Source organism: Hetaerina americana, unplaced genomic scaffold (genome assembly GCF_022747635.1).
Source record: "Hetaerina americana unplaced genomic scaffold, ioHetAmer1.1.p SCAF_34, whole genome shotgun sequence".
Lineage (NCBI taxonomy): Eukaryota > Metazoa > Arthropoda > Insecta > Odonata > Calopterygidae > Hetaerina > Hetaerina americana.
In genome coordinates, this window is record NW_027286919.1 from 2,399,916 (window position 1) to 2,423,641 (window position 23,726).

The following is a 23,726-nucleotide window of genomic DNA, read 5'->3' on the forward strand; positions in this document are numbered from 1 at the left end:
GAGCCGGGGGTGTGCACGGGGGGAGGGGTGATTATGCCCGAGGGCGGCCCTGGCGCCGGATGGTGCCCGGGCGGGCGAGCGGGGGCGGCCGACGGAGTGGACACCGACTTCGGGAGCGTCCCGTCGCGGGGTCCACGGTTCGAGCCGGCGGCGGTGGGTGATGGGCGACGGGGGGGCAGAGGCGGGGGCGGTGGAGATCGGAGGAGGAGGAGGGGGCGGCTGTCGCCCGGGGCGACTGCTGCCCGGGAACGACGGGGGCGGACCGCCTCCGCCGCTGCGACCAACGTGACCGCCGACAGGGCCCGAGACGTCGATGCCCGGGGCCGACCCGGCCCTGGGCGGTGATGCGCCCATCTTGAGGCCGGCCCCCCCCACGACTCCTCCTCTCCCCTCTCTCGCCCCCCGCGCACGGGAGTGAGGGGGGGCGAGTCGCGAGTCTCACCCCCCCCTGCGGCCCCCTGGCTGTCCCGGGCGCTCCCTCTCCTGGAGAGCAAGCCGAGTCTCGTGCGTGCACCCAGAACGACACACATACGCACCCCCCCGACCCCCCTCTCTCTCCTCCTCCCCCCCCCTCGATCCACGCAGACGCCGGGGGCGCGTACAAACAAGCCATAAATTCACCCCCGACCCACCCCCCCGGAGGGAATACGCATTCCGGGGGTGTGTGTGGAGAGGCGGCGTAGCACGTGCCCTCACGTGACGCCTCCACTCGGACACGCACAAATCAGAAGGGGGTCGTCTGTGGTTCTTCCCCCCCCAGGCCTAAACCCCCCCCCCCCTGATCCGCCCCCGACACTCCGCCTCGTGGCGCCTTCGAGGGAGGAGAGGCGCCGTGGAGAGGCTGGGGCCGGCGATACAAATCAGTGGCGGGAATCCCGCGCCCAGATGACGCGCCTGATCGGAGTATGAGTGGGTGATCGTTGGACCCCCACTCGCCCCCTTCCCCCCCGCGGGTGTGCGCGTTTCTGCTTCGCGAAGGGCCTTCCTCTTGGTTCGCGAGACGATGAATCGGAAGAAGAGGAAAAGGAAAGAGGAAGTGATGATGGATAAATGAGGAAGTAAACTGCCCCCCACTTTATATATAAATAAATACGTGTGTGTTTTGTGTTTGTCTTTTATACTAAATATATATACGGACGGGGTGAGATTGAGTGCGCCGGGCCGCCATGTTTCCCGCCAGTGAACGTGAGGAAAAAATGTGCTAAAGGTCGTGTTTGACCCTATTCCGCTTCCCTCGGCCCAGCGCCGCCGCCTCGGGTCGCTGTCCTCTTGGATATTTTTTTTGGGTGTTTCGTCCTTTGGAATACGCAGAGAGAGGGGGTCACGAGAGGAGAGGTCCCATCGGGGGAGCCCCAAAGGGGGCGCCTTCCACCCCTTTGTTCCCCTCCCCCCGTTGACCACTTGAAGGTACATCCCCGCCCTCCCTCTCCGGGGTTCCGGGCTTTTTTTTTCTTCCGCGGGTTCCCTTTCTTCCAGGTGAGGGGAGGGAGGTGTTCCAAGCGCAAGAAAGAAAGTGCCCCCCTCCCCTCGGGGGTGCGATTCCAAAGTTTTTAACGTCATAAGTGCCCAGCGAACTGTGACCCCATCGTGCTTCCCGGGGTGCGACGACCATGGTGGACCTCGGTGGATACGTGATCATCCTCGTGGAGACCAAGGAGAAGAAGATCAAGCTCTATGGTGAGTTGAGGGCCTAGCTCGCACCACCAGCGGTCGCCGGCGCCCCAGAACACCCGCGGCCTTTAATTCCACCCAAAGGCGAACGTGCTCTCAACGCACTGAAATTAACACGGCCAGCTCAGTAACGGGTGCATCCTGTCCATTGCACTCTTGCATTCGACGGAACACTTTGGAAATCGTCTTGGATTTCAACCGCACTAATTATAAGTGATTCCCAATATTTCCGTGACATTTATTTTTCTGAGCTCTCCTTAATGTAATGCTTGCATATGCACGGTAACTTGAGTGCTAAAACGAGGGTGCGTGGCAGTGGGTGGACCAAAAACGGGAATGGAAGGCATAATTAAGCGCTCCCTCAGTCAACAACGTATGAGTAAAAACAATTCAGATAATAGAAATAACATACGCATACAGCATCGACACGCACCAAGTCTACACTTAACTCGGCAATCCGGAAGTCGTCGTATGTTTAAGATCCAGGGATGAAGATCGGAAATCGTCGTTGAATTCGACACAGATGAATATATATTTGCGCGCATATACGCAGATGGGCTGGACAGAAAGTAATTTACGTCTTGCAATAAATTATTAACCTAGCGACAAGACAAATTTTTATTATATACATTTGAAAGGAACATTTTAAAACTATTTTTCTACGTATTTGCCATTCGATTTGAGGCATTTATCATAACAACACACTAGTTTTTCAATTCCGTCTCTGAACAATATGACATCTTACGTTTTAACCACTTGTTCACACACCAGCATGCAATTCCGCGTCACCGTCAAAGGGCTGTGTTTCAAGTTGCGCCTAGCGAGAGATTTATAACAGTATATCGGTGAATTTCTCGAATTATTTCGTTGATTTTCACCGTTATTTCATCTACCACAAGACTAGGCCGACCACTGCGGTCTTCGTCGTGGACATTGGTGCTTTGGCCATTATTTTTAAACTGAGAATGCACCACTGCCTCACTCCGCCTTCACTCATCACTATTCCCTCCCCCTACACTTCACGATGTAGCCCATGAATTTCAATTTGCTTGTGGTTTCTGGTGGACGGTAAAAACCTAATCACAGATCGCACTTCACAACTCGCGGGGTTTTCTATTGCAGCGCACATTTTAACAGTTCGAAGAGTAAGAAAATAGAAGAAACACGGTCTGCTCACACTACAACAGAAGGGTGCATTCACTGAGTGTTGGGACGTTTAGACGCAAAGATGGTGGCTCTAGCTGCCATATCCACCGCCACGCTAGGCCGAAACGTAAGTTACTTTCATGACAGCCCTCGTATAAAGGTAACAGGTATGTCTCCATCCGACAGTTTCATTGCCCGGGTCAAATATAGGGGTTAAAATGACCGGCGTAAAATAAAGGGGATCTTTGTTTTGATTTTATCATGATTGTGCATCGCACGAGGTAAGTATGAGTACTTACTGTCCGGGTCTCCTGCCCTCTGATTTCGTCCCCGCGATTTATTCTGACAAGATGCAATTTGAGGCTGCGTCGATTCTCCTCGCTATGTCACAAGAAAAACTCGGGTATCCTGCGCAATTTATAATGATATTGAACCTGCTTCCTTACATCCTCCGTGACTCAAGGACCCCCCCCATCTTAATTTAACCATCATATATATATATATATATATATATATATAATATATATATATATATATATATATATATATATATATATATATATATATATATATATATGACCACTTGAAGGTACATCCCCGCCCTCCCTCTCTGGGGTTCCGGGCTTTGTATGTATATATATGTATATATGTATGGCTTTGTATGATATATATATATATATATATATATATATATATATATATATATATATATATATATATATATATATATATATATATATATATATTTTATATATACATACATACACATTTAAATCCGAAATCCCGCAAAACGGCGAACAAATACTCATTTACATAGAAATGAGTCCCGGTCTAGGAAATATTTTTAAACTCGTGATCTGCCTGATTCCGCCTTCCCCACTTCTCCTGTGTTCGTCCTTTATGTTTATTCCTATCCCTTTTCCTTATATCTGGTACATATATATGTTACATATATGTCACAGATATATATATATATATATATATACACACACACATATAAAGAATAAGGTTAATCTGTGCATTCATTCGAATTGTTGGTCCGATCAAACATTCAATGGGAGCGTAACATCCAAGTATTTTAACTGCTTCTAAGTTCCTTAATTTGAGCTCCTTTTTGCATACTTTACTTGTTGATCTTATTTCATTTTCTCTCAGAACTTCAAAACTAAAGAGTTTAATGCTGAACAACCATTGCATGTACCCCTCCGCTTTCTGGTCTAAATTACGAGAGTGTTACCCGCAGTAAATTGGTGTACTTATTTCTCTGTAAATAACTATGTCGTCGGCAAATAATCAACAAAGGTTGCTGCTGTTTTGGGATATTAGGTCGCTAACGTAATCAGAGAATTCTATAGTTATACTTACTCATTACATTACCCATAATACGTCCCTGGCTGCTTCCCATGTTTGAGCTTGTAAGGAAAATACTTCAGTATCCAGCCACATACGTATAATGCCTAGCAATATGTCCAAGTTGTTGGGAACAACGCTGTCTTACAGCGTTGTTCCCAACCAGAAAAAGTACATTACGGCTTTCTTATTTATTTGTCTCGATAATATTGAATGCTCATTTATTGAATCTTAGTTATCTTTCACGCTTTTCCGTGATCACTTTCACGGATTTTGTCTCCATTTCCACGAATAGATCTTTACAGGTGCAGATTCCTTCAGTTGTTCCCACTTTTGTAATAATTTCTTGCGCATTAATTGAAACTGCGTCGGGTGGGCTGCTACTTTTGGTAGGTTATTTGACTATTTCTTTTAACGCGTACTTGGCGAATATAATAAGAGGTGTTTCGCATTAGTCGCGACGTTAGTCGGTTATTTCTATAAAAATAGTGTCCCAATCAATCAATGATAGATGCTCAAACAGATGAGAGAAGTGAATTGCGCTATCCTTTCCCATGGTTCAAAGTCAAGTTAACCAATCTTGTATTTGGAGAACAAGAGACGGTCCCCTTGATAACTCTCGGAAGAAAAATGGAATATCCGATGCATTTCGAAAGTAACTACATACTTTTGAAAAGCTCGATCGTTAAAAAAAATGGAGTGTTAGCCGTCGAGTAGAGCAAAAAAAGGAAGGATATCTGCTAAAATTTACGTATTTTAATGAAACAAGAAAAAGTTTCACATGAAAAATGTTAAATAGCGTTTTGGTAATGCATTCATCTCCCTCGAATAATTGGCCGGACCTTTACGAGAATTAAAAATAGTCTTCCAGGAAACTCCAAGCCTGCAGATACGCAATGTATTCTAAGGACTAGATTTAAGTCAAACCATTCCAGGATAAGAAGGAACCGAACTGACGGGAACTACCAAAATGATATAAATTTAAAGAGAAGAGCTGGTCCAGAGAGCATGCATCTCTTTCCCCTCGAATCTCTATTAACTGTTTAAATACCCAGTGCTACACCCTGCTATCGCAGACATTATTACAACTCCATTATTGCTGCCTTATAAGCCTTACATTACAATTATTAGCAGAGCGCGGTATAGAAACATCATAGTGTCTTATTCATAGAGCATTTAAATGATTACGTCCATATAATCGGTTTTATAGGTGACGTATGACTGGAAATCCAAACGAAATTCCAAAAAAATCATTATGAAGCACAATGTATTCTTAAAAGCTAAGGAACAACGAAGTTTTCTGCGTTGGCAGTCGAATTAGAAGGTGCACGATCTGCCCTTTATTACATTTTGTTCATAATGAGTGACAAGACAGCTCATTCCCAAAGAGGTAGGCATTGATGAATTGCTCATAAAAAAAAGAACCGCGACAGTGTCCACAACCTAATTTTCATGAAATTAGGGCATGAAAAAACCAAAGCCGTGAGTGACTCGGAATTGGTTACGATTCGCACAAATCACTGCCTCCCGCACCGCCTCTTTCGCTAATGAAACGAACCATTGGGTCAACCAGTAGTGCTTAACGATAAGGTGCACGCAAAGTCGTGGTACGAAGGATAAGGCTTTAAAGGACTCAGCTTTGAGGCATGACCTCAGGACACCTGTTTCGGAAGATGCGTGCCTTCAGTCACGAGAGATTTCTTAGGCACCTATTCTTAAAGACTTTTGCCTCTCACTGCTGCCTCGCATCTCTCGACCTCTCAAATCAGCGTGGGATCAGGCCAAGCAATTAGACATTGTTGCAGTCAAACAAAATCCCTCCTTCCCTCCCCACTGGATGTCGAGCTGGTGCCCGCAAACGGACTTATGAAAGGTACAGTGCCGAGGAGTTTCATTCCATTGCTTTAAAAGATGTGTATAAAAGGTATCGGTGAAAGTTTCGGAAAGATAGATTTATTTCAGATAATGCTCGTAAAATGTCTCAAAATTTAGTGGTGTCCTTTGAGGGTGAGAGGATTTCACTTTTATAGGGTATACGTATTAATCTGCTGGTGCCCAGTCGGGGAAACTGTAATAGGGTTGGGGAATCGTCGTGATGACGTTGTAAAAGGTCTTCGCAAGGAGACACTCGACTCTGCCATTTTGGTCGTCCGTCCATACAGCTTAGGGACCATTTTAGCGCAAATCATTCGCATCGTAAAATTTTCTCTGGTAATGGCACGCACTGTCACTGTCTTATCAATCAATGCCAGTACACAATCTGCGATCATGCTCACACTTAGCAACCGACGATGGTCTGAATTCAGCACTGCACGCACACGTTGCACGTTGCCGTCGGTTCTAGACGTCGACGGCCGTCCAGCGGGGGCTCGTCCTCCACACTCTCTCGGCCATCTTTGAAGAGCTTGTGCCACTTAAAATCTGCAGCTTGTGACATCCTTTCGTCCTTGAACACGAGGCGAATCGTGCCCAATGTCTCCGCACCCGATTCCCTCAATCCAACACAAATTTTGATGGAAATATCGCTGTTCAATCGTTCGCTTCATTTTGCGCTTTCACCGAGTCACTCGACAGGGATCCAATTAAAAACACGATCCAGTCTGAATCAACGCTCGCAGGAGATTGGCGCTTGGCGCGTGTTGCACAAGGTAAGACCCCCCACCATCGAGCCTGCGCAGTGTGAGCGCTCTGCGGTGCACAGTCACGTCGGGAAAAAAATTCTTCCCGATACTTTTCATGCAAACCTTGCAGGCATGCTTTTCAAATATACCAACGGTGTGGAGTAATCAGGTGCATAGCTCTGCTTGCCGGCGGCGGTTAGTGATCTCCCGTTTGCTTTAGCCATCGAGTAGTGAGGGAATCGGAACGGGATGAGTGCGGGGAAGAGTTCAGGGCGCGGGGGGTACTATAGCGGGGAGGGGGGAGGAGGAAGAGCATGCCCGGAAAGTCGAATGCGTTTGAATTTTAATTTATCCTTCACTCTCTCTCTCTCTTACATAGAGAATATTCACTCTCTCTTACAAAGGGACACGAGGCCTAGTCCGTGCTTCGCAACACGTAGGGATTGAAATTCGAGATGACTTTGGAGAAAATCTTTACCTACTCATAGCTTACTTCACTAATTTTTCACAAATAGATCTGCAATTCGGGTGAAGTTTTTGGAAAGCTGAAAATATTGATCCGAGGCCTGAGGGAAAGAAGAAAGCTGTGTAATTATGCGTGTTAGGTAAATGAAAATAAACGCATGAAAAGAAAATTAGCGGGTACCATCATACCTAATTTAAAAAAGACCTAATCATATTGATAGGACATTTTCTCAATTTTATCCGTGTCCGTTGGATACAACAATTTTTGATGCTTTAATTTACATCTATGGCTGAACGTCAATTTGTTATTGTATTGAATTCGGTAAAACAATATGAAAACTAAAATTTATTCGGAATCGAATTAAAATGTTTTTCAGCATCATCACTGGCATAATGTAGATGAAAGATGTTCATAAATGCATGTAAGTACAAACATAAGTACCTGCGTATTAACTCAAAAAACAATGTTTAATCGTCAGGTCATGAGCGACAGTTCAAGCAGAAGATCGACTGATACAAAATTGTACCAAAAAGCCATTTTCGTGGAGAAAATGCTTTTGCGGCGATTTCATGAAGGTGGCTATCTCAGCTTTCGGGTTGATTCATTTGCCTGGACGGCGATTTTGCAAGGATTACCTAATCAGCGTTTGAAGAAACTTGACTGCAACGCCATCAGAGCGGTCGCCCTACATAATGGATTAGCAAGGAAGGAGCCGGAAAGCTCTAATGCCAAATGCTCTTAAAAGATACCAAAACAATAAAAAATGTAATTTATTATTAAATGAGCATCGAACTGGGAAATACTCCATTGACTGGCCTTATACATCTATCAACATTTCAGTAATTTCTTAATAACTTTTACCGCACTTCACCAAAAACTTGATGCTGATTAGTTGCTCCGTGATTTTGTCAATTTCCATTTTCGACAAACAGTTAAAACAAGAGCAACAGAAAGTTACATAACTGGCACCATACGCACAGCTCGACGATCCTCCAAGCACAGACGGCTCATTGGGTCTCAGGCAACTAGTTCCGCTAGTCGACGGGGCTATAGTCCGCGTCATGGACGCCATATTGCACCAGGTGGCGTATTTATCGGACAAAACTCGTATTTGAAGAGGATTACATTAACTTCTCCCAATTCAAGTAGTCATAAAAACATAAACACGAAATACGAAATTGGCAGATTATAATCGAGAGATAGCTCTAATTTTAATCTAAGAAATGCATCAGGGTCTGTACAATAAGTATCGGGACTGGTTCAAAAAAATCAAAATTTATCGCAGTTATTACTACAATTACTTAATAATCTTCAAAATGCATTCCTCCTGCATCGATACCCTTAGTTCGGCGCGTCTGCCACTCGTCAAAAGCCCGCTGGAAGTCGGTTTCCGGAATACAGTTGAGAGCCTTTGTCTTCGCCGCTTGAACCGCCTCAATGGAGTCGAACCGATATCCTTTGAGCTCCTTTTCAGCTATCCTGTGAGGTAATAACGCTGTCGAGAAAATCTTGATCTTCCTGGGCGTAGTGCAAAACTTCTTGCGAAATTTCCACCCGCGACAGGTTTTGTTCCTCGCTCATGACTCTCGGCACCAGCTTCGCTCACACTTTCCTCATCGCAAGATCCTCTCCTACAGTGGTGTGGACGGTTCCGACTGAAAGGCCGGTCTCCTCACTGATAAGGGCGATGGTTAAATACCTGTTAGAGTCCAAAACGTTTTTCACTTTGGCCGCCTGAGCATCGGTTCGAGCGGCCGTCGGGCGTCCGACGCGGTGCTCTTCTCTGACGAGCGCCCGGCCTTCGTTAAGCATTTTGTGCAACTCATTGACTCTTGTGCGGCTTAAGGCATCATCCCCATAAGCTCATTTAATGAGTATAAGGGTCTCCGACGCGGATTTCCCGAGTTTAACGCAAAACTTCACAGCGTAGCGTTGCCCGACGGTGCGCTCCATGCCGACGACACCACAAACAATCACACGTCACAAAAATCCACCTTCTGTCTCAACGCATGCCCGGAGGCGACTGAACTAAAGTGCGACTGAGTGGTGGGGGACCCCTCTACCGATCCGTTGAGGCTACTGAGAACCAGTGTCGATACTTATTTTACGGACCCTGTATTTCACTGAAGGTGCCACTCTCCTCACAGCGTGAGGAGAGTGGCCTCTCCTGGACTTACAACATACTAAACCTAACGATGCAACGTGAAAAGGCGTGTGTCTATTTCAGGAAAATTGTTAACTTTTTCAATATTTTAAACGAATGTCTTTCCTGAAAACGGACAAAATTTAAAGAAAATATGCTCGGAAAAATCAAATACATATTTTCCAAAATTTACTCAGATGAACAGTATGTATATTTTGTCGTTGCCAGATTTTGGGCGTAATTCGTGCACTTTCGTATACTGGTTTCAAAAATGTTATCCATTGCATTGTAAGGCATCTATTTTGATTGGTGACATAGCATAATTAAATTGCGTATAGTTCTTTTAATAGTCTCCATAAATTAGGGCCATATTTTGAATGGAGCTGCGGCATTTGACAATGTTTAAATGCGTGGAGTGCATTGTTGAGCTTGCCCCATTCACTTAAACCCCGAATGATTCTGTGACGTTCCGGAATACGCCAATAATAGTGTGCAAGTAGACTAAACTGTTATGAGGAACTAGTTCTTAAATTGAGTGGCATTAACCCAACTTTGTTTTATATGCCGCTATGTTTTACTATTTTGAAGAAGACAACGAGCAACCATATTAGTTATTTTTACCACGAATTTAAGATTCAAGCATGTACTAAGTCTGTCCAAAAAAAGATGAGACATGTCTATGCGCGAACTGCATAACGGATCATTATTACTGAGGTGTCGCCTTCTAGCGGCGCCCGTGACTAGTAAAATACCGCCTTGCTCGTAGCCACATCTCAACTTTTCTCCGCATAACAGCGATTCTTGTCTCAGCGTTCACACGCTTGCTGTACAAATTCTTGTGTTGGTGAGAACGAAGGCGTTGATTTTGTGCATTGAATCCTGTTTAAAATTAAGGATAAGTGCATATGAAACTTATGCAATAATATAATAGGCATTTGGCAGTGAGCTTATGAGTGGAGTTCAGTGTTACGGGAAGAGGAGGGCCTGGAAGGGGCCATTTATCCCCACGGCCCAAAAAGTCTCGGATGTCACGAACGAATGTGAAGGTGATATTGATTGTTTTCTTCGATTGCGAAGGGATAATTCATCATGAATTCGTCTCCCAAGGACAAACAGGGAATGGGAAGCACTATATAGAAGTAATGAGAAGATTAAGACACGCCATGTTGCGGAAGAGACCACGAATGTTGAAAAACAAGTCTTTGTTGCTTTCATCACGACAACGCACCGGTGCACAAATCATTGTGATTGCCTCCGAGATTTTGGCCAAAAACAGCACACCGGTGATCCCCCAGCCACCCTACTCTCCGGATATTGCTCCAGCGGATTTTTTCCTATTTCTTAACTTGAAGTCCCCCTTATAAGAATGCAGATTTAAAATTACTGAAGGCATCCAACTGAACTGCACCGTAGACCTAAAAGCTACCCCGAAAGAAGCGTTCCAGGGGGAATTCGAAAACTGAGAAAAACGTTGGGAGTGATGTGTATGGGCAGCCAAGGGATGTATTTCGAAGGCGATAAGCATGAATAAAGGGTAACAAGTATTTATTCAAATAGTTTTATCTTTTTTTTGAACAGACCTTGTACATAAGACCTGACAACTACTTGACTCGCCAATCTGGGTCGTTCCTGGCGGCGGAAATTTTCATACAAAAGAAAGGCGTTAGCGGTCGTCACCGCTCGAAATCCTTGCAAAGCGGAATCCGATGGACGCAACGGCGAGGAAGGCACAGAAAAGAACCAGAACCAGAGAAACAGGGACTTGGAATGTTGGAACGACGATGAGAAGAAGGAAATTAGAGAATATAAAGCGAGGGAAGGAAAGAGGAAATATAGATTTTTAAATATTCAATTGTTTCCGGCTCAACTTTGTGGAAATTAATTTAATTAGGAAATATAGATTTTTAAGGGCTTTGCCAGCGGGGATTACAGGAGTGACGGATATAGATAAATACACAGTGGAGGGGACGAGAGCCAACGAAGGAGCACCAATAATATTGAAAGAAAGTAAGGAAGAGGCAGAGTAAACATAAGGCTGGTGACCAACAGCATTTAACCAGCAGAGGTAAAGGTTGAACCAAGGGGCATGGTTTTTGTTCCGCTTTAAATACCACCATATATTTAAAGGAGGAATAGGTCTACGGGGTACACTATCAATCAGAGAAAATGATTGCAGGTGCTGCAGAGAGGAAATACTTGGCATAGGTGGGGGATTGGAACGTGACAGTAGGTGAAAGAAGAGACGTTATTGAGGTAGGGTAAGGTAGGATAGGGTAGAAAACGGTTTAGGAATAAGGAATCACTGCGAGGGAAAAGAAATGAAATTCTGCTGGAGACCGGGTTCACTTGTGACGGACCTTTTGTCCAAACACCACTAATACCCCTTGTTCGCAGGTAAAATTCTCGGAGACTCAGCAAGATAGCATCGGTTAGACTATATTATGGCTAGATACAGATTTGGGAACAAAAAGAATGGGAGCGGATGCAGATTCATATAATTAATTTAGTAGTGATAAATTGTAAGATAAGATTTAAAAGTATAGAATGGGGAAGGCGGTCGGAGGAATTGAATGTCTATACTTTAACGAAAAAGATAAGAAAGGAATATCAGCAAGTTTTCGAGAAAATTTTGAGTGAGAAGAGAGAGAGGGTTTAAGAGGACGCCTCGATAGCTTAACTGGCTGAAGCACTCGATCGGATAATGAGGGATCTGGGTTCGAATCCCTGTCAGGGCGAATGATTTTTACACTCTGAAATTATGGCATTAGACTACTATAGGAACCTTTACAGGGAAAAGGACAAGGAAACCATGGATTACAGACGAGGTGAATTAAAAGATAGATGAGAGATGGAGATGAAAGAATGTAAATCAAGAAATACGCATAAAAACGCATAAAGAGTTAACTAATAAATTGAGACGGGTATCAAATAAAGCAAAAGAAGCCTGGTGGAAAACGAGGTGCGAGAATATGGAAATTTTGCAGAGGAAGTGTGAAATTGGGATACTATAAAATAAAGTTAAATCATTATCGGAAAATAAAGAAGGGAAGATCTGTGCTAACAGTCAGAGATAAGTCGGTTAAGATACCAGTTGACACAGAAAATAGCTAAGAGAGATGGAAGGAATATATATATATATATATATATATATATATATATATATATATATATATATATATATATATATATATATATATATATAAAGGAACGCTCTTCTGCGACGCACAAATATTTAAAAAACAGATTTAGATTATTAGAATATAGAAACACAAAGAAAGGACACTCACAATTTGTTATTTGACGTTTCGACAGCACGGCTGTCGTCTTCTGAAGACGACAGCCGTGCTGTCGAAACGTCCAATAACAAATTGTGAGTGTCCTTTCTTTGTGTTTCTATATTCTAATAATCTAAATCTGTTATATATATATATATATATATATATATATATATATATATATATATATATATATATATATATATAAAAGAACTTCATGGCAAAGTTCTTAGGCCAACAAGGTTAGACATAGAAAGAGAGCATAAAGTAGATGAAGATAATGTACATCCAGGCATAATCCACGATAGGATAGAAAGGGCTAAAGGAGATGACATCAAATAAGGCAGTGAGGGTAGACAACATTCCTGCGGAACTACTAATAAGTTTAGGAAAAGGTGGGCGGAAGGGTCTGTATGGACTGATTTCGAGCATCTATGAGGGAGGATTCGGGGTGGAAGACTCTGTGGGATCAGTTTTAGTTTCTATTCCGAAAAAGTTAATGGCTGCATCATGTGATGACTAAAGCAAAATAAATTTGATTCAAATAAATGAAGAATACAATGTATCTTTCAACTGTCCTTTATTTGCGTACAACCGGTTTCAACGCTCAAGCGTCATCTTCTGGTACAAATTAAACAAGTCGCAGTCCACTTATATACCAATCATGAGGGAGAGGAGGGGTGGGTGAGAGAGGGGGGAGAGAAGGAGGCGAAAGAAAATGGAGTTGCGATTGGCGATGATGGGGAGGGGGGTGTTAATTGTCAGGACAGGTGCTTGGTTGGTTTACAGTGTGGTGGGGTGGGGGGGTCTGTCGGGTCTATCTGTGAGGGAAAGGGGTACTTCCAGGATTGGGGAGAGGTATTCAAACAAAAATCGTTTACCAAATGACCCGTTTTTAAATTCTTCCTGATTTCGAGCTCTTCCCACTTGTCCATCCTCATTCCTTTTTCCATCTGGTGTAAGAGTTCCGGGTTGAAATCACTCCTATGATTTTCTTCCCATAGATGCTTGGCGAAGTGTGATTGCCTGAGGTCACAGTTCCTGAAACAGCGTTTGTGTTCCTCCGCCCGTGTTTTTAATGACCTCCCCGTTTGACCTATATATATATAGCACCACAGTCCTCACAAGTTAACTTATAAACGCCACTTTTATTTTGTGTACTAATTTTGTCTTTAGTAAGAATGATTTTAAGCTATTAGTATAGTAAAAAGCAATTCGAAATTTCTCCCTATATTTCTATATTTTCCCCTATATTTCCCTATATTTCTCCCTATATTTCCACCCCCCTACCCTGTTAAGCGTCAGCACCTGTGCTGACGCTTAACACCCCTCGCCCTTCTCCCCATCAACGCCGATTGCAACTCCATTTTCTTTCGCCTCCTTCTCCCCCCTCTCTCACCCACCACTCCTCTCCCTCATGATTGGTATATAAGTGGACTGCGACTTGTTTAATTGTACCTGATGATGACGCTTGAGCGTTGAAACCGGTTGAACGCAAATAAAGGACAGTTGAAAGATACATTGTATTCTTCATTTATTTTAAATGAATTTCCACAAGGTTGAGCCGAGAACACTTGAATATTTAAATTTGATTTCCTATGCAGCTAAATTTGTTCTCAGGGTCAGCAATAGTTCATATTCCGAAAAAAGGTAAAGGCTTCTGCATGTGTGGACTAAGAAACAGTAAGTTTCATTTCCCGGGCAAATAAAGAGGTTCTCAGGATAATCAACAACATGATGCAGAGTAGGACAAATGATTTCTTAGGGGATTATCAGTTTGGGTTAGGGAGGGGATAGGCATGCGCAATGAGTACTGAGTAATTACAGTAATGAGGTCACTAATTGAGATAAACATTCGTAGAATACAATTACAACGTATTTGACTGTTGCATAGGTTTCAAAAAGGCATTTGATAGAGTTTATTGGAGAAAAAAGAATGTATTCAAGGTAATTGGGGTATATAGAAGGAATGGGGGATTTATCCGCAACTGCAACCACGATCCACAACCTGTATATTTCTGAGACTGCTCAGGTGCGAGTGGGGAACGGAGAGTCCGAATGGGCAGGGTTATTTACGAAGAGGGGTAAGGCAGGGTAGTCCATTGTCACCGGTGCTGCTCAACGTATATGTGGAGGAAATAATTAAAGAGACATGGCAAGAACTAGAAGTAAGAGTGGAAGTGGGCGGGGAATTCGAAAATCAGTTAGGTTTGCTGATGACCAAGCTCTAGTTTGTCATTCAGTCAAGGGTTTGCAAGCATTGCTTAGTGAATTGGAAATTAGATTCGATAGATAAGGGATGAGAATCAATATTAATAAAACAAAGGTTATGCCGTTTTTTAGATAGAGAAAATATCTTTTTTCTCCTGAAAAACAAAAACCAACATCAAATTCTGCCACATGCCCCTCTTCATGTCCACATACATCCTCTCTCTCATCAATCCATATAATATGCCAATTCTATACCTTCCTTGCTTGCCTATCATTCTCCCCTCTATCGCAGTCTTCAACGTCACAATGCATATTAATGTGCTTTTCATCCAATTTTTCCGCCTCCTAATGATTTCTCCGAATAATCCCCTCTCCTCGCTCACCATACTTTCTCATTTATTCTCCTTCCGTACCATTTCACCTTCTCCATTCTTCTCCACACCCACATTTCAAAAGCCTCCAATCTACGGCTATCCTCCTGCTCCAGTGACCACGTTTCCGCGCCAAACGTAGCCACGCTCCATATCTAAGATTAATTGAGCCTTTTCTTAAAACCCTTACTCAACGTCCCTGTCATAAATTCCTTCCTCCTTGTGAAAGCTCTTTATGTAATGCAATTCTTCTCCTTACGTCCCTACTACTTTGACCAAATTTGTCCAAAACACTTCCAAGATACGTAAACTGTTTTACCTGCTCTAGTTTTTTCCCTCCTATTTTAACGTTTAACTCATCCTTACTCTTTCTGGATATCCATCTAACCTTTTCATTCTCCTAATTTCAACTTCCTTCTTGAAGAGCCGCTAGATCCATTCTCCTCTCATTCTAAGCCACACTCGTCTCTTTCATCAACACGCTAACGTCCTGTTCCACTTTATTCAAAGTATGACGCCACTTGACAACGTGCGCCATTATTTTTTTCCACACGGGAGTGTTCAAATCCTCCCCGCTCATCTCAATTCTCGCCGGAAGTTCCCGTGATGCAGGGATGTAGGAGGTATAAATGCCGAGTCAGGGGTAGGCCAGGTCTCGCTGGTGGAGGCCGGAGAGATTCACGGGGTTTCATGCGGATGGGCGCTCACGGCAAGGGGAAGTCGTGGAGGAGTAGGGGGCGGACGGAGGAGGGGGGTGTGGACGTGGAGAAGCGGGTAGGTTGTCCTCGGCGTCTCCTCTCCGGAGGGAGGGGCGTCGAGGGCCCTCGAACCGCCTGAGCGAAGAGGGTGTCACCCCCCGAGGACGCCACCTCTCCTCCACTCGGGCTAATTGATGGTCGTCGGCGCCACCTGACGGACGGCGCCGTGTCCCGTCTCATCCCTGGCCCCGCTGCGGCGGCCCCGTTGAAACACGAGGAGCCCTGGGCGAGTGCCTTATGCCATCTCTTACGTTCCTCATCATTATATTTTTCATGTGGTCGTTCTTCTGGAAGTTATTGCCGTAAAAGAAATGACAGAATTCACTGCTTCTTAAAATTTTATCACATCCCGGAGGTCATTGTTCATACCTTCGTGGCACTGTTCAAGAATAGATAGAAATAGTTGGATTACATATACCAATAAAAACCCTTTAAGGTAGGTTTTAGAAGGACACGACGTAAAAATTATTTTCTTGTCTCTCCTAACAAGATATATTCCATATCTAAAACAAAGGTCCTTTTGATCTCTGTATAATTCATTCCTCCCGTCATTCCGTCCAACTTATCCCTATCCTGTTCCTTCCCTTTCCTCGTTTGCCTAACATTCTCCCCTTTCCAACATCCCACTGCCTATGAATACGCCCCTCATCCATTTTTCCTGCCTCCTTAGGATTTCTCCCAAAAAACCCTCCTCCTCGCTCACCATACCTAGTACTTCCTCATTTGTTTTCCTTTCGGTCAATATCTCCTTCTCCACACCCACATTTCAAAAGCCTCCAGTCTACGTCTATCCTCCTGCTTCAGTGACCACGTTTCCAAGCCGTACATAGCCACGCTCCATATCTAAGATTTATTGAGCCTTTTGTTACCTTCCTTACTCAACCCCTCTCATCAACACCCTCCTCCTTGTGAAAGCCTCTTTGCCAAGCGCAATTCTTCTCCTTACGTCCCCACTACTTTGACCAAATTTGACCAAAACACTTCCAAGATATGTCAACTGTTTTCCACCCGATTTAGTTTTTGCCATTCTATTTTAACGTTTAACTTAGCTTTTCTCATCCTGAAAAACGGCATAACCTTTGTTTTATTAACATTGATCCCATATTTATCGCACTGAATTTCCAATTCACTCAGCAATGCTTGTAACCCCATGGCTGACCGACAAACTAGAGCTTGGTTGTTAGCAAACCTAAATGCTTTTACGAATTCCCCGCCCACTTTCATTCCTACCTCCAGTTCTTCCCATGCCTCTTTAATCATTTCCCCTGCATACAGGTTGAACAGCAACGGTGATAATGGGCAACCCTGCCTTACACCTCTTCCTAACACTGCCCATCTGGACTGTACGTCCTCCACTCGCCCATGAGCAGTATGAGACATGTACAGGCTACGGAGTAGTATCCTGCCCCTCCAATCTACTCCTATTTTCGGCAATATATTCATTAATTTTACCTTATTCACTCTCTCAAAGGCTTTTTCAAAATCTCTAAAGTAGAAAAATACGTCATGATTGTATCATATGTTCCTCTTAATTTGTGATCCCATTACTGCTTTGGTATCACGCGTACCTCTCCCCTTCCTGATACCAAACTGATCTTCCCCTGAGCATTCATTTGCCTTGCACTTCATCCTCTACTTAATTATCCTGAAAACCACTTCAGCAATATTGCGAAATGAACTTTTATTCTGTGGTCGTCACATGAAGCAACATCTACCATTTGAAATATAAGGCAAATTGTTCAATTAATTTTGAAAAGAGTACTGAATTTAGTAAATTGCAAGGATGCTCTTTTAATATCTTTTTGGGAAAATAGAACATTTGTGAGATTTAAATAAGTGTTAAAGTGGTGAAAAACTAATGATACATAAGCACCTGCTCTTCTGCAAGTTGCGATGGTACGTTGCCAATTGCGTGCTCGCGCGGTAATCATTTGGACGGATGTGAAACTTGGTCTGCGGACGTTTGCGGGGAATCAGACGTCCTTCCTTTTTTAACAATTGAAAATTTTTACGCCACAAGATTTTAAAAACCTTCTGGATAACACTTCCTGGAAGGTGATGGCTGGCACAAGTGAGTAAAGATGCAGAGGAAAGCGCGCATTGTAGAATATAAACGTGGTCTAAAATGGACCGTGTCTGGCCGGACCCTTTATAAAATCCTTGGACGCCATCGACCCCGGAGGAATTTCTTCCGGTTTATTTGCCGATTCTTCAGGTGATCGGTATTGCAACATTAATTTGAATTACCGCTCTTATTTGGCGCACTGCGTCATATGCAGATGCAATACCGTCGCATTGCGTCGGCATACGTCTTGACGCCTATCACTTGAAACGGAGACCGCGAGCGTGCGTGCGTGCGTGATCCACCCGCGTTTATTTGATCGTGCGAATCCCTTCTGGACCGCTATTTAATTCATTTCCTCCTGGCCACGCTCACCTACTCTGGTGCTTGTTTAATATCTTGCTTGACCTCCTGGGCAACGGCTCCATTACGTCCCTCCCTCATCCTCTGGAGCTATACAAGGGAAAGGTTTCCTTTCCTTTTAACTCTCGGTTCGCTGGCAGTATATTGGTTTGGCATCCACTCGTTGGACTGTTTATTTCTCCAGGGTTCACCTATGTAAATACAAGTTTTTTATAAAAAGTATCGGTGCCTTTTTTTTCCTGACGTTTGCGTGAAGTGCTGAATTCAGACCGTATGTTAAGTGTGCGCATGATCGCAGATCGTATTGGCATTGATAACACAGTGACAGTGAACACACCATTATCCCTAAAAATTTTGCGATGCGAAATATCTGCGCTAAACTCTTCCCGAATTTCTTGATTAGTATAGTCTCCAAAGTAACCGATTACTCGACGTAAAACGTCATCCCGACGATTCCCCAACCCCTTTACAGTCCCGACTTGGTACCAGCACACTGTTTACTATTCCCAAAAGTGAAATCTTCCCTCAAATGACACAACAATGTATTACCCTAGGTGCCGTCATAGAAGTTTGCACGCGTACCCTTGAGGACCTTCAGGAATCCACCTGCCAGGGAGCCTTCGAGTCGTGGAAAAGCCTCAAGGGCAAAAGTGTGTTGACGCTCATTGGATGTATTTCGAAGAATTTGAAGGCATTGTAGCAATAAATAAAATACAGGTTTTTTTCCGAAACTTTTGCCGAAATGTTTTATATAAAGCACGTATTTACACAAGTGAAATGTAGATCCTTTCGTGACATGCCTCGTATGATTGAAAATTCAAAATGAAATACTGCAAGAAAAAAAATAGGAAAAATTCCCGTTATCTCCTAAAGTTTCCCTCTCCCTAAAACAGCTAAAGGAGCCAAGTGATTTACGATATACGTAGGTTTTTTAAAGATTTTCTGTAACAATTTTCTTATACTCAATGAGCAAATGTACACAGCAGAAGTGATAAGTTCATTATCACAGTTCAATCAAGTGTGGACTAAGATCAGGGAGTGATCATTAAAATAAAATGTTATTGCCATTATTGAAATTATTTCATCTAAGGTCATTGATGATAATATAAATGCGGTCCCGTCGTGAGGGGACGCAAGCAAATCGCTGCTCTACTTTCCCCAACCACAAAGTGCCCGAATAGCATCAGAGCATAAGTAAAGACCCACAATTCCCGAGATGCAACTTGGACACCTAAATCAGCGAATCTGCGAAAATGTTGTGAATTGCAATGGACTAATTGTTTGGCCTATTCTACTATTATTACTGTTGCAATAGTTTCATAAGTGTACAGAAAAATTTAAACTAATACGAACTGCTAAACAAAGCAACAATTTATAGACAGATATACTATTAGGTAATGTACTGGTTAAGGTGGGCTTTGGATGGACACAAATACCAAATCGCTATCTTATCTTTCCTGATAAAATACAAACCAACACCGAATTCTACAACATGTCCCTTTTAATATCCACACACTTCACAGAGTTTACATACTATCTCATCCATCCATTCCTCCCTTCATTCTGCCCAACTAATCCCTATTCTATTTTTATCCCTTCCGCGTTTGCCTAGCATTCTCCCCTCTATAGCCTCTTCTTCTTCTTCGTCTTCTGCATCCTAATGCCTATCAATCCATACATCTATACATCCATTTTTTATGCCTCCTTAGGATTTCTCCCAACAAACCCCTCTCCTCGCCCACCATACCCAGCCCCTCCTCATTTGTTTTCTTTTCGGACCACTTCACCTTCTCCATCTTTCCCTGCCCCCACATTTCAAAAGCCTCAAGTCTACGCATACCGTCCTGCTTCAGTGACCATATTTTCGCGCTATACATAACTATGCTCCATATCTAAGATTTATTGAGCACATGCTTCACCAACTGCTTCCTCCTTGTGAAAGCCTCTTTATCTAATGCAATTCTTCTCCTTACGTCCCCACTATTTTGACCAAATTTGTCCAAAACACTTCCAAGATACGTAAACTGTTTTACCTGCTCTAGTTTTTTCCCTCCTATTTTAACGTTTAACTCATCCTTACTCTTTCTGGATATCCATCTAACCTTTTCATTCTCCTAATTTCAACTTCCTTCTTGAAGAGCCGCTAGATCCATTCTCCTCTCATCCTAAGCCACACTCGTTTCTTTCATCAACACTTTAACGATGTAGGAGGTATAAATGCCGAGTCAGGGGTAGGCCAAGTCTCGTCGGTGGAGGCAAGAGGGAGTGCGATGCTCCAGTCGGGGTGCGCGGGGTCCCTTGAAGGCTTTAGTTTTAATCGGAGCGTGGGTGGGTGTGGGGGAAGAAGAGAAAGTGTTGTGGATATGGATATCCTTTCGGTGATCTGGCAAAATCGTTTATTTTACAGGGCCTAGAGTACATGTGAGTGCCATTGGAAGGCACCCTAGAGTTTACATACTATCACATCCATCCCATTCCATCCACGTTTCGGCCATTCAAACTACCCGAAGAGGCAACTTTCGTGTTTCATAGCTCACCCTATTTCAAAATTGAAGATTATAAGTTTTATTTTATTGTTGGATACAAATTTTCGGAAGGGAATAGTTTTTAAAAGTATTTTTATCGGCTCAATCTTTCCTCGCCTATTATCTTGAGACCCATTAATTCCTGCAAACGGCAGTTTCTGTCCCTTATTTGACCCCGTCAACAGTCATGGTTTTCCTTATTTGCTGCCCACAAGTCCTAGGCATTGACCTACGGTGATCTTTGACATATTAGTTTTCTAATTAAATACATACTTACTCAATGACCATCATCAAGTTCTTTAACGCCTTTTTTTCAATCGCTAACCAATCTCTTCCCCAACGATTGCTACATTTCCTACCCTCACTCAAGCAGTGGATCTGGCTTTTTCGCATTTCATTGACAATTCTTTCCCTTCTTGTGCAGCAAGCCGTTTCTATAATTTCTCCACTCCTACAAAAACCTGGTTAAAATATGTTTCCTTCGCAACACATGGAATCATGCTCGGTTGAATAGTCATGAAAGTTATTATATTAAGCTGAAGTTTATGAATTAAAGGTAATTTTAACGACAGCCATTTGAAATTGTTACTTGACGATGACTTCTCGCCGAATATAAATCATCAAAAAGAATTTATTGCCCGGTGTGCTTGGCTCCTTTGGTCAATTTCATTGTATGTATTCTGTCCACAAAGTAACCACCATCATGCTATAAAATATACACTTGAGTAGACAGAGAAAATATATTATTTTCATCTAAAACCACATATATCTACTACTTTCATACATTCGCCAAACAGATTTCATAAACGTGTGTCATATCTCTGGACTAGTTTTTAAATTCCTTCTGTATAAAAATTTGGCTCCTGAGATTGCAGCCAACTGATGACAGCATCTTTTAAGTTCCCCGTCGAGACGAGCAAAAAACTTGTGGTAGCTTAACTTTCCAGTCGTAGTTCCGTGCAACAGAGTCGTAGAAATCTGTGGAAAACTTTATAAACATTTCATGTATCGTAAAATGCGGGTTTTCCCAAATATTTCGTCAATATTTTCAGGTCCAGTTCATTGATCACAACAGACGGGCGGCCACTTCTCCATCATCACGGAATATTATGATCACTCTTAAACGAACGACACAAATCTTGTCACCCATCACATTTCGTCCGTACAGAGCACAAATTTCCCGATGGTAAATGTTAGTAGCTTTGAGGATTTTTTATCATTAAAAACCTTATCACTGAACGGACTTCACGTTTGGTGGGAATTTCAATATTTATTGTTCATTTTGACTTGCTTCTGTTAATGAACGGGCGCGAGCTTCCATCCACTGCAGCTCGACGCGTACTGATCTAATGTGTGGGACAATACAGCAACCATTCGGCTCCCTTCACTTCAATTCTCACTCTACACGCAAACGGAGGATGCTTTCTGAACAGGGCATGTAATTCAACCAAAAAATCACGTAAAGCATTTCTGCAAGTTTTATTGACTGCTGATGTGACAGTGATTACAACATATTACTTATCAAGCACCACGATGAATCAATCTTTCTCCAGCAAACTTAAAATTAAAAAAACTTTCCCGTGTGAAATATGCCGACGCATTCCAGAAATACGGTTGTTACCATTTCTGAAATCCCAGCACCTTGCAATAAAAGGTGTTCCAGGCAAACGCCAACTCATCCTTTGAATCCAGGACCGTTTGAACCACTTTCGATACAATAGACCGGAATAATCCACAATTGCAAAAACCCTAATTGTGGCCAACCGCTCCACACCTTCAGATTTGCCTCCATGAAAAAAATCCGCTCAGACCACTTCCTAGACCCTTTGATTGCATCTTTATCTGGAATCATGAGGCAACAATTTTAATTCACACCTGGAGCCCATTCATTCCCCTTTCACCCACTCATCCCCATTGCTTACCTATCCTCAACCCTCTCCTCATTCTCCTACCCTCATTCCCCTCCCCTAACCCCATTTTCCTCCCCCCTCCAATTTACCCCCCCACCCCTACGCCCATTTTTCTTCCCTGCTCCAATTTCCCTCCCCCTAACCCCATTTCCCTCCCATTCTCCAATTTTCCTCCCCATCCCCGTATGTTTTACTTCCCCGCTGTCAGTTGTGCATCCATTTCGTCATCATAGCTAGCCTGACGAAGAGGGTTTGGAATCGGAACACCAATTCAGCCTCCTTCCTGTCCTTTCCCTCCCCTCCGACCATTTCCTTAGAAACCTTTCGCATCTCCAGCCCACACCCCTCACTCCCGAGCCCAGTGTCCGCCCGGGCCGTTCCAGTGCCGCTTGAGTGGAGAGCGTGGAGGCACCGGCAACCGCTTCCGCTGGTCCTTCAGGAGCAAATCTTCGGCAGATTCTACAGCACCCAAACAAGTTACCACTACACTCGTCCCCCCATAACACTCCCCAGTCATCCTCTGCTTTCATCTTCATGACCACTGAAAAAACCCCTCTTATGGGGACTGTCAAGAAAGTAACATACGTTTCGGCCTAGCGTGGCGGCGGGTAGGCCTAGAGCCACCATCTTGGTATCTAAACGTCCCTACACTCAGTGTATGCCTCCTAATGTGATAGTGTGAGCAGACTGTGGTTCTTTCTACTTTGCTCACTGCAAACTGTTACAATTTACACTGCCATAGAAAATCCCGCGAGTTGTGAGTGCGACCTGTGATTAGGTTTTTACTGGCAAAAACCCGCAAGCCAATTGAAATATTGATGGGCAACATTGTGAAGTGTGTACGGAGACGGAAT

The 23,726-nt window shown here is 43.5% G+C and overlaps 1 protein-coding gene across 1 annotated transcript in view; it reads left to right on the top strand.

Annotated features, from left to right (window-relative positions):
• The first annotated feature begins 260 nt into the window (after positions 1-260).
• Positions 261-23,726, top strand: part of sdt (MAGUK p55 family member stardust) — a 401,178-nt gene continuing 377,712 nt past the window's right edge. Inside the window, exon 1 of the mRNA XM_071589207.1 lies at positions 261-1,677. Coding sequence (XP_071445308.1) covers positions 1,611-1,677 — 67 coding nt within the window. The 5' untranslated portion in view covers positions 261-1,610. The remainder of the gene's footprint in view (positions 1,678-23,726) is intronic.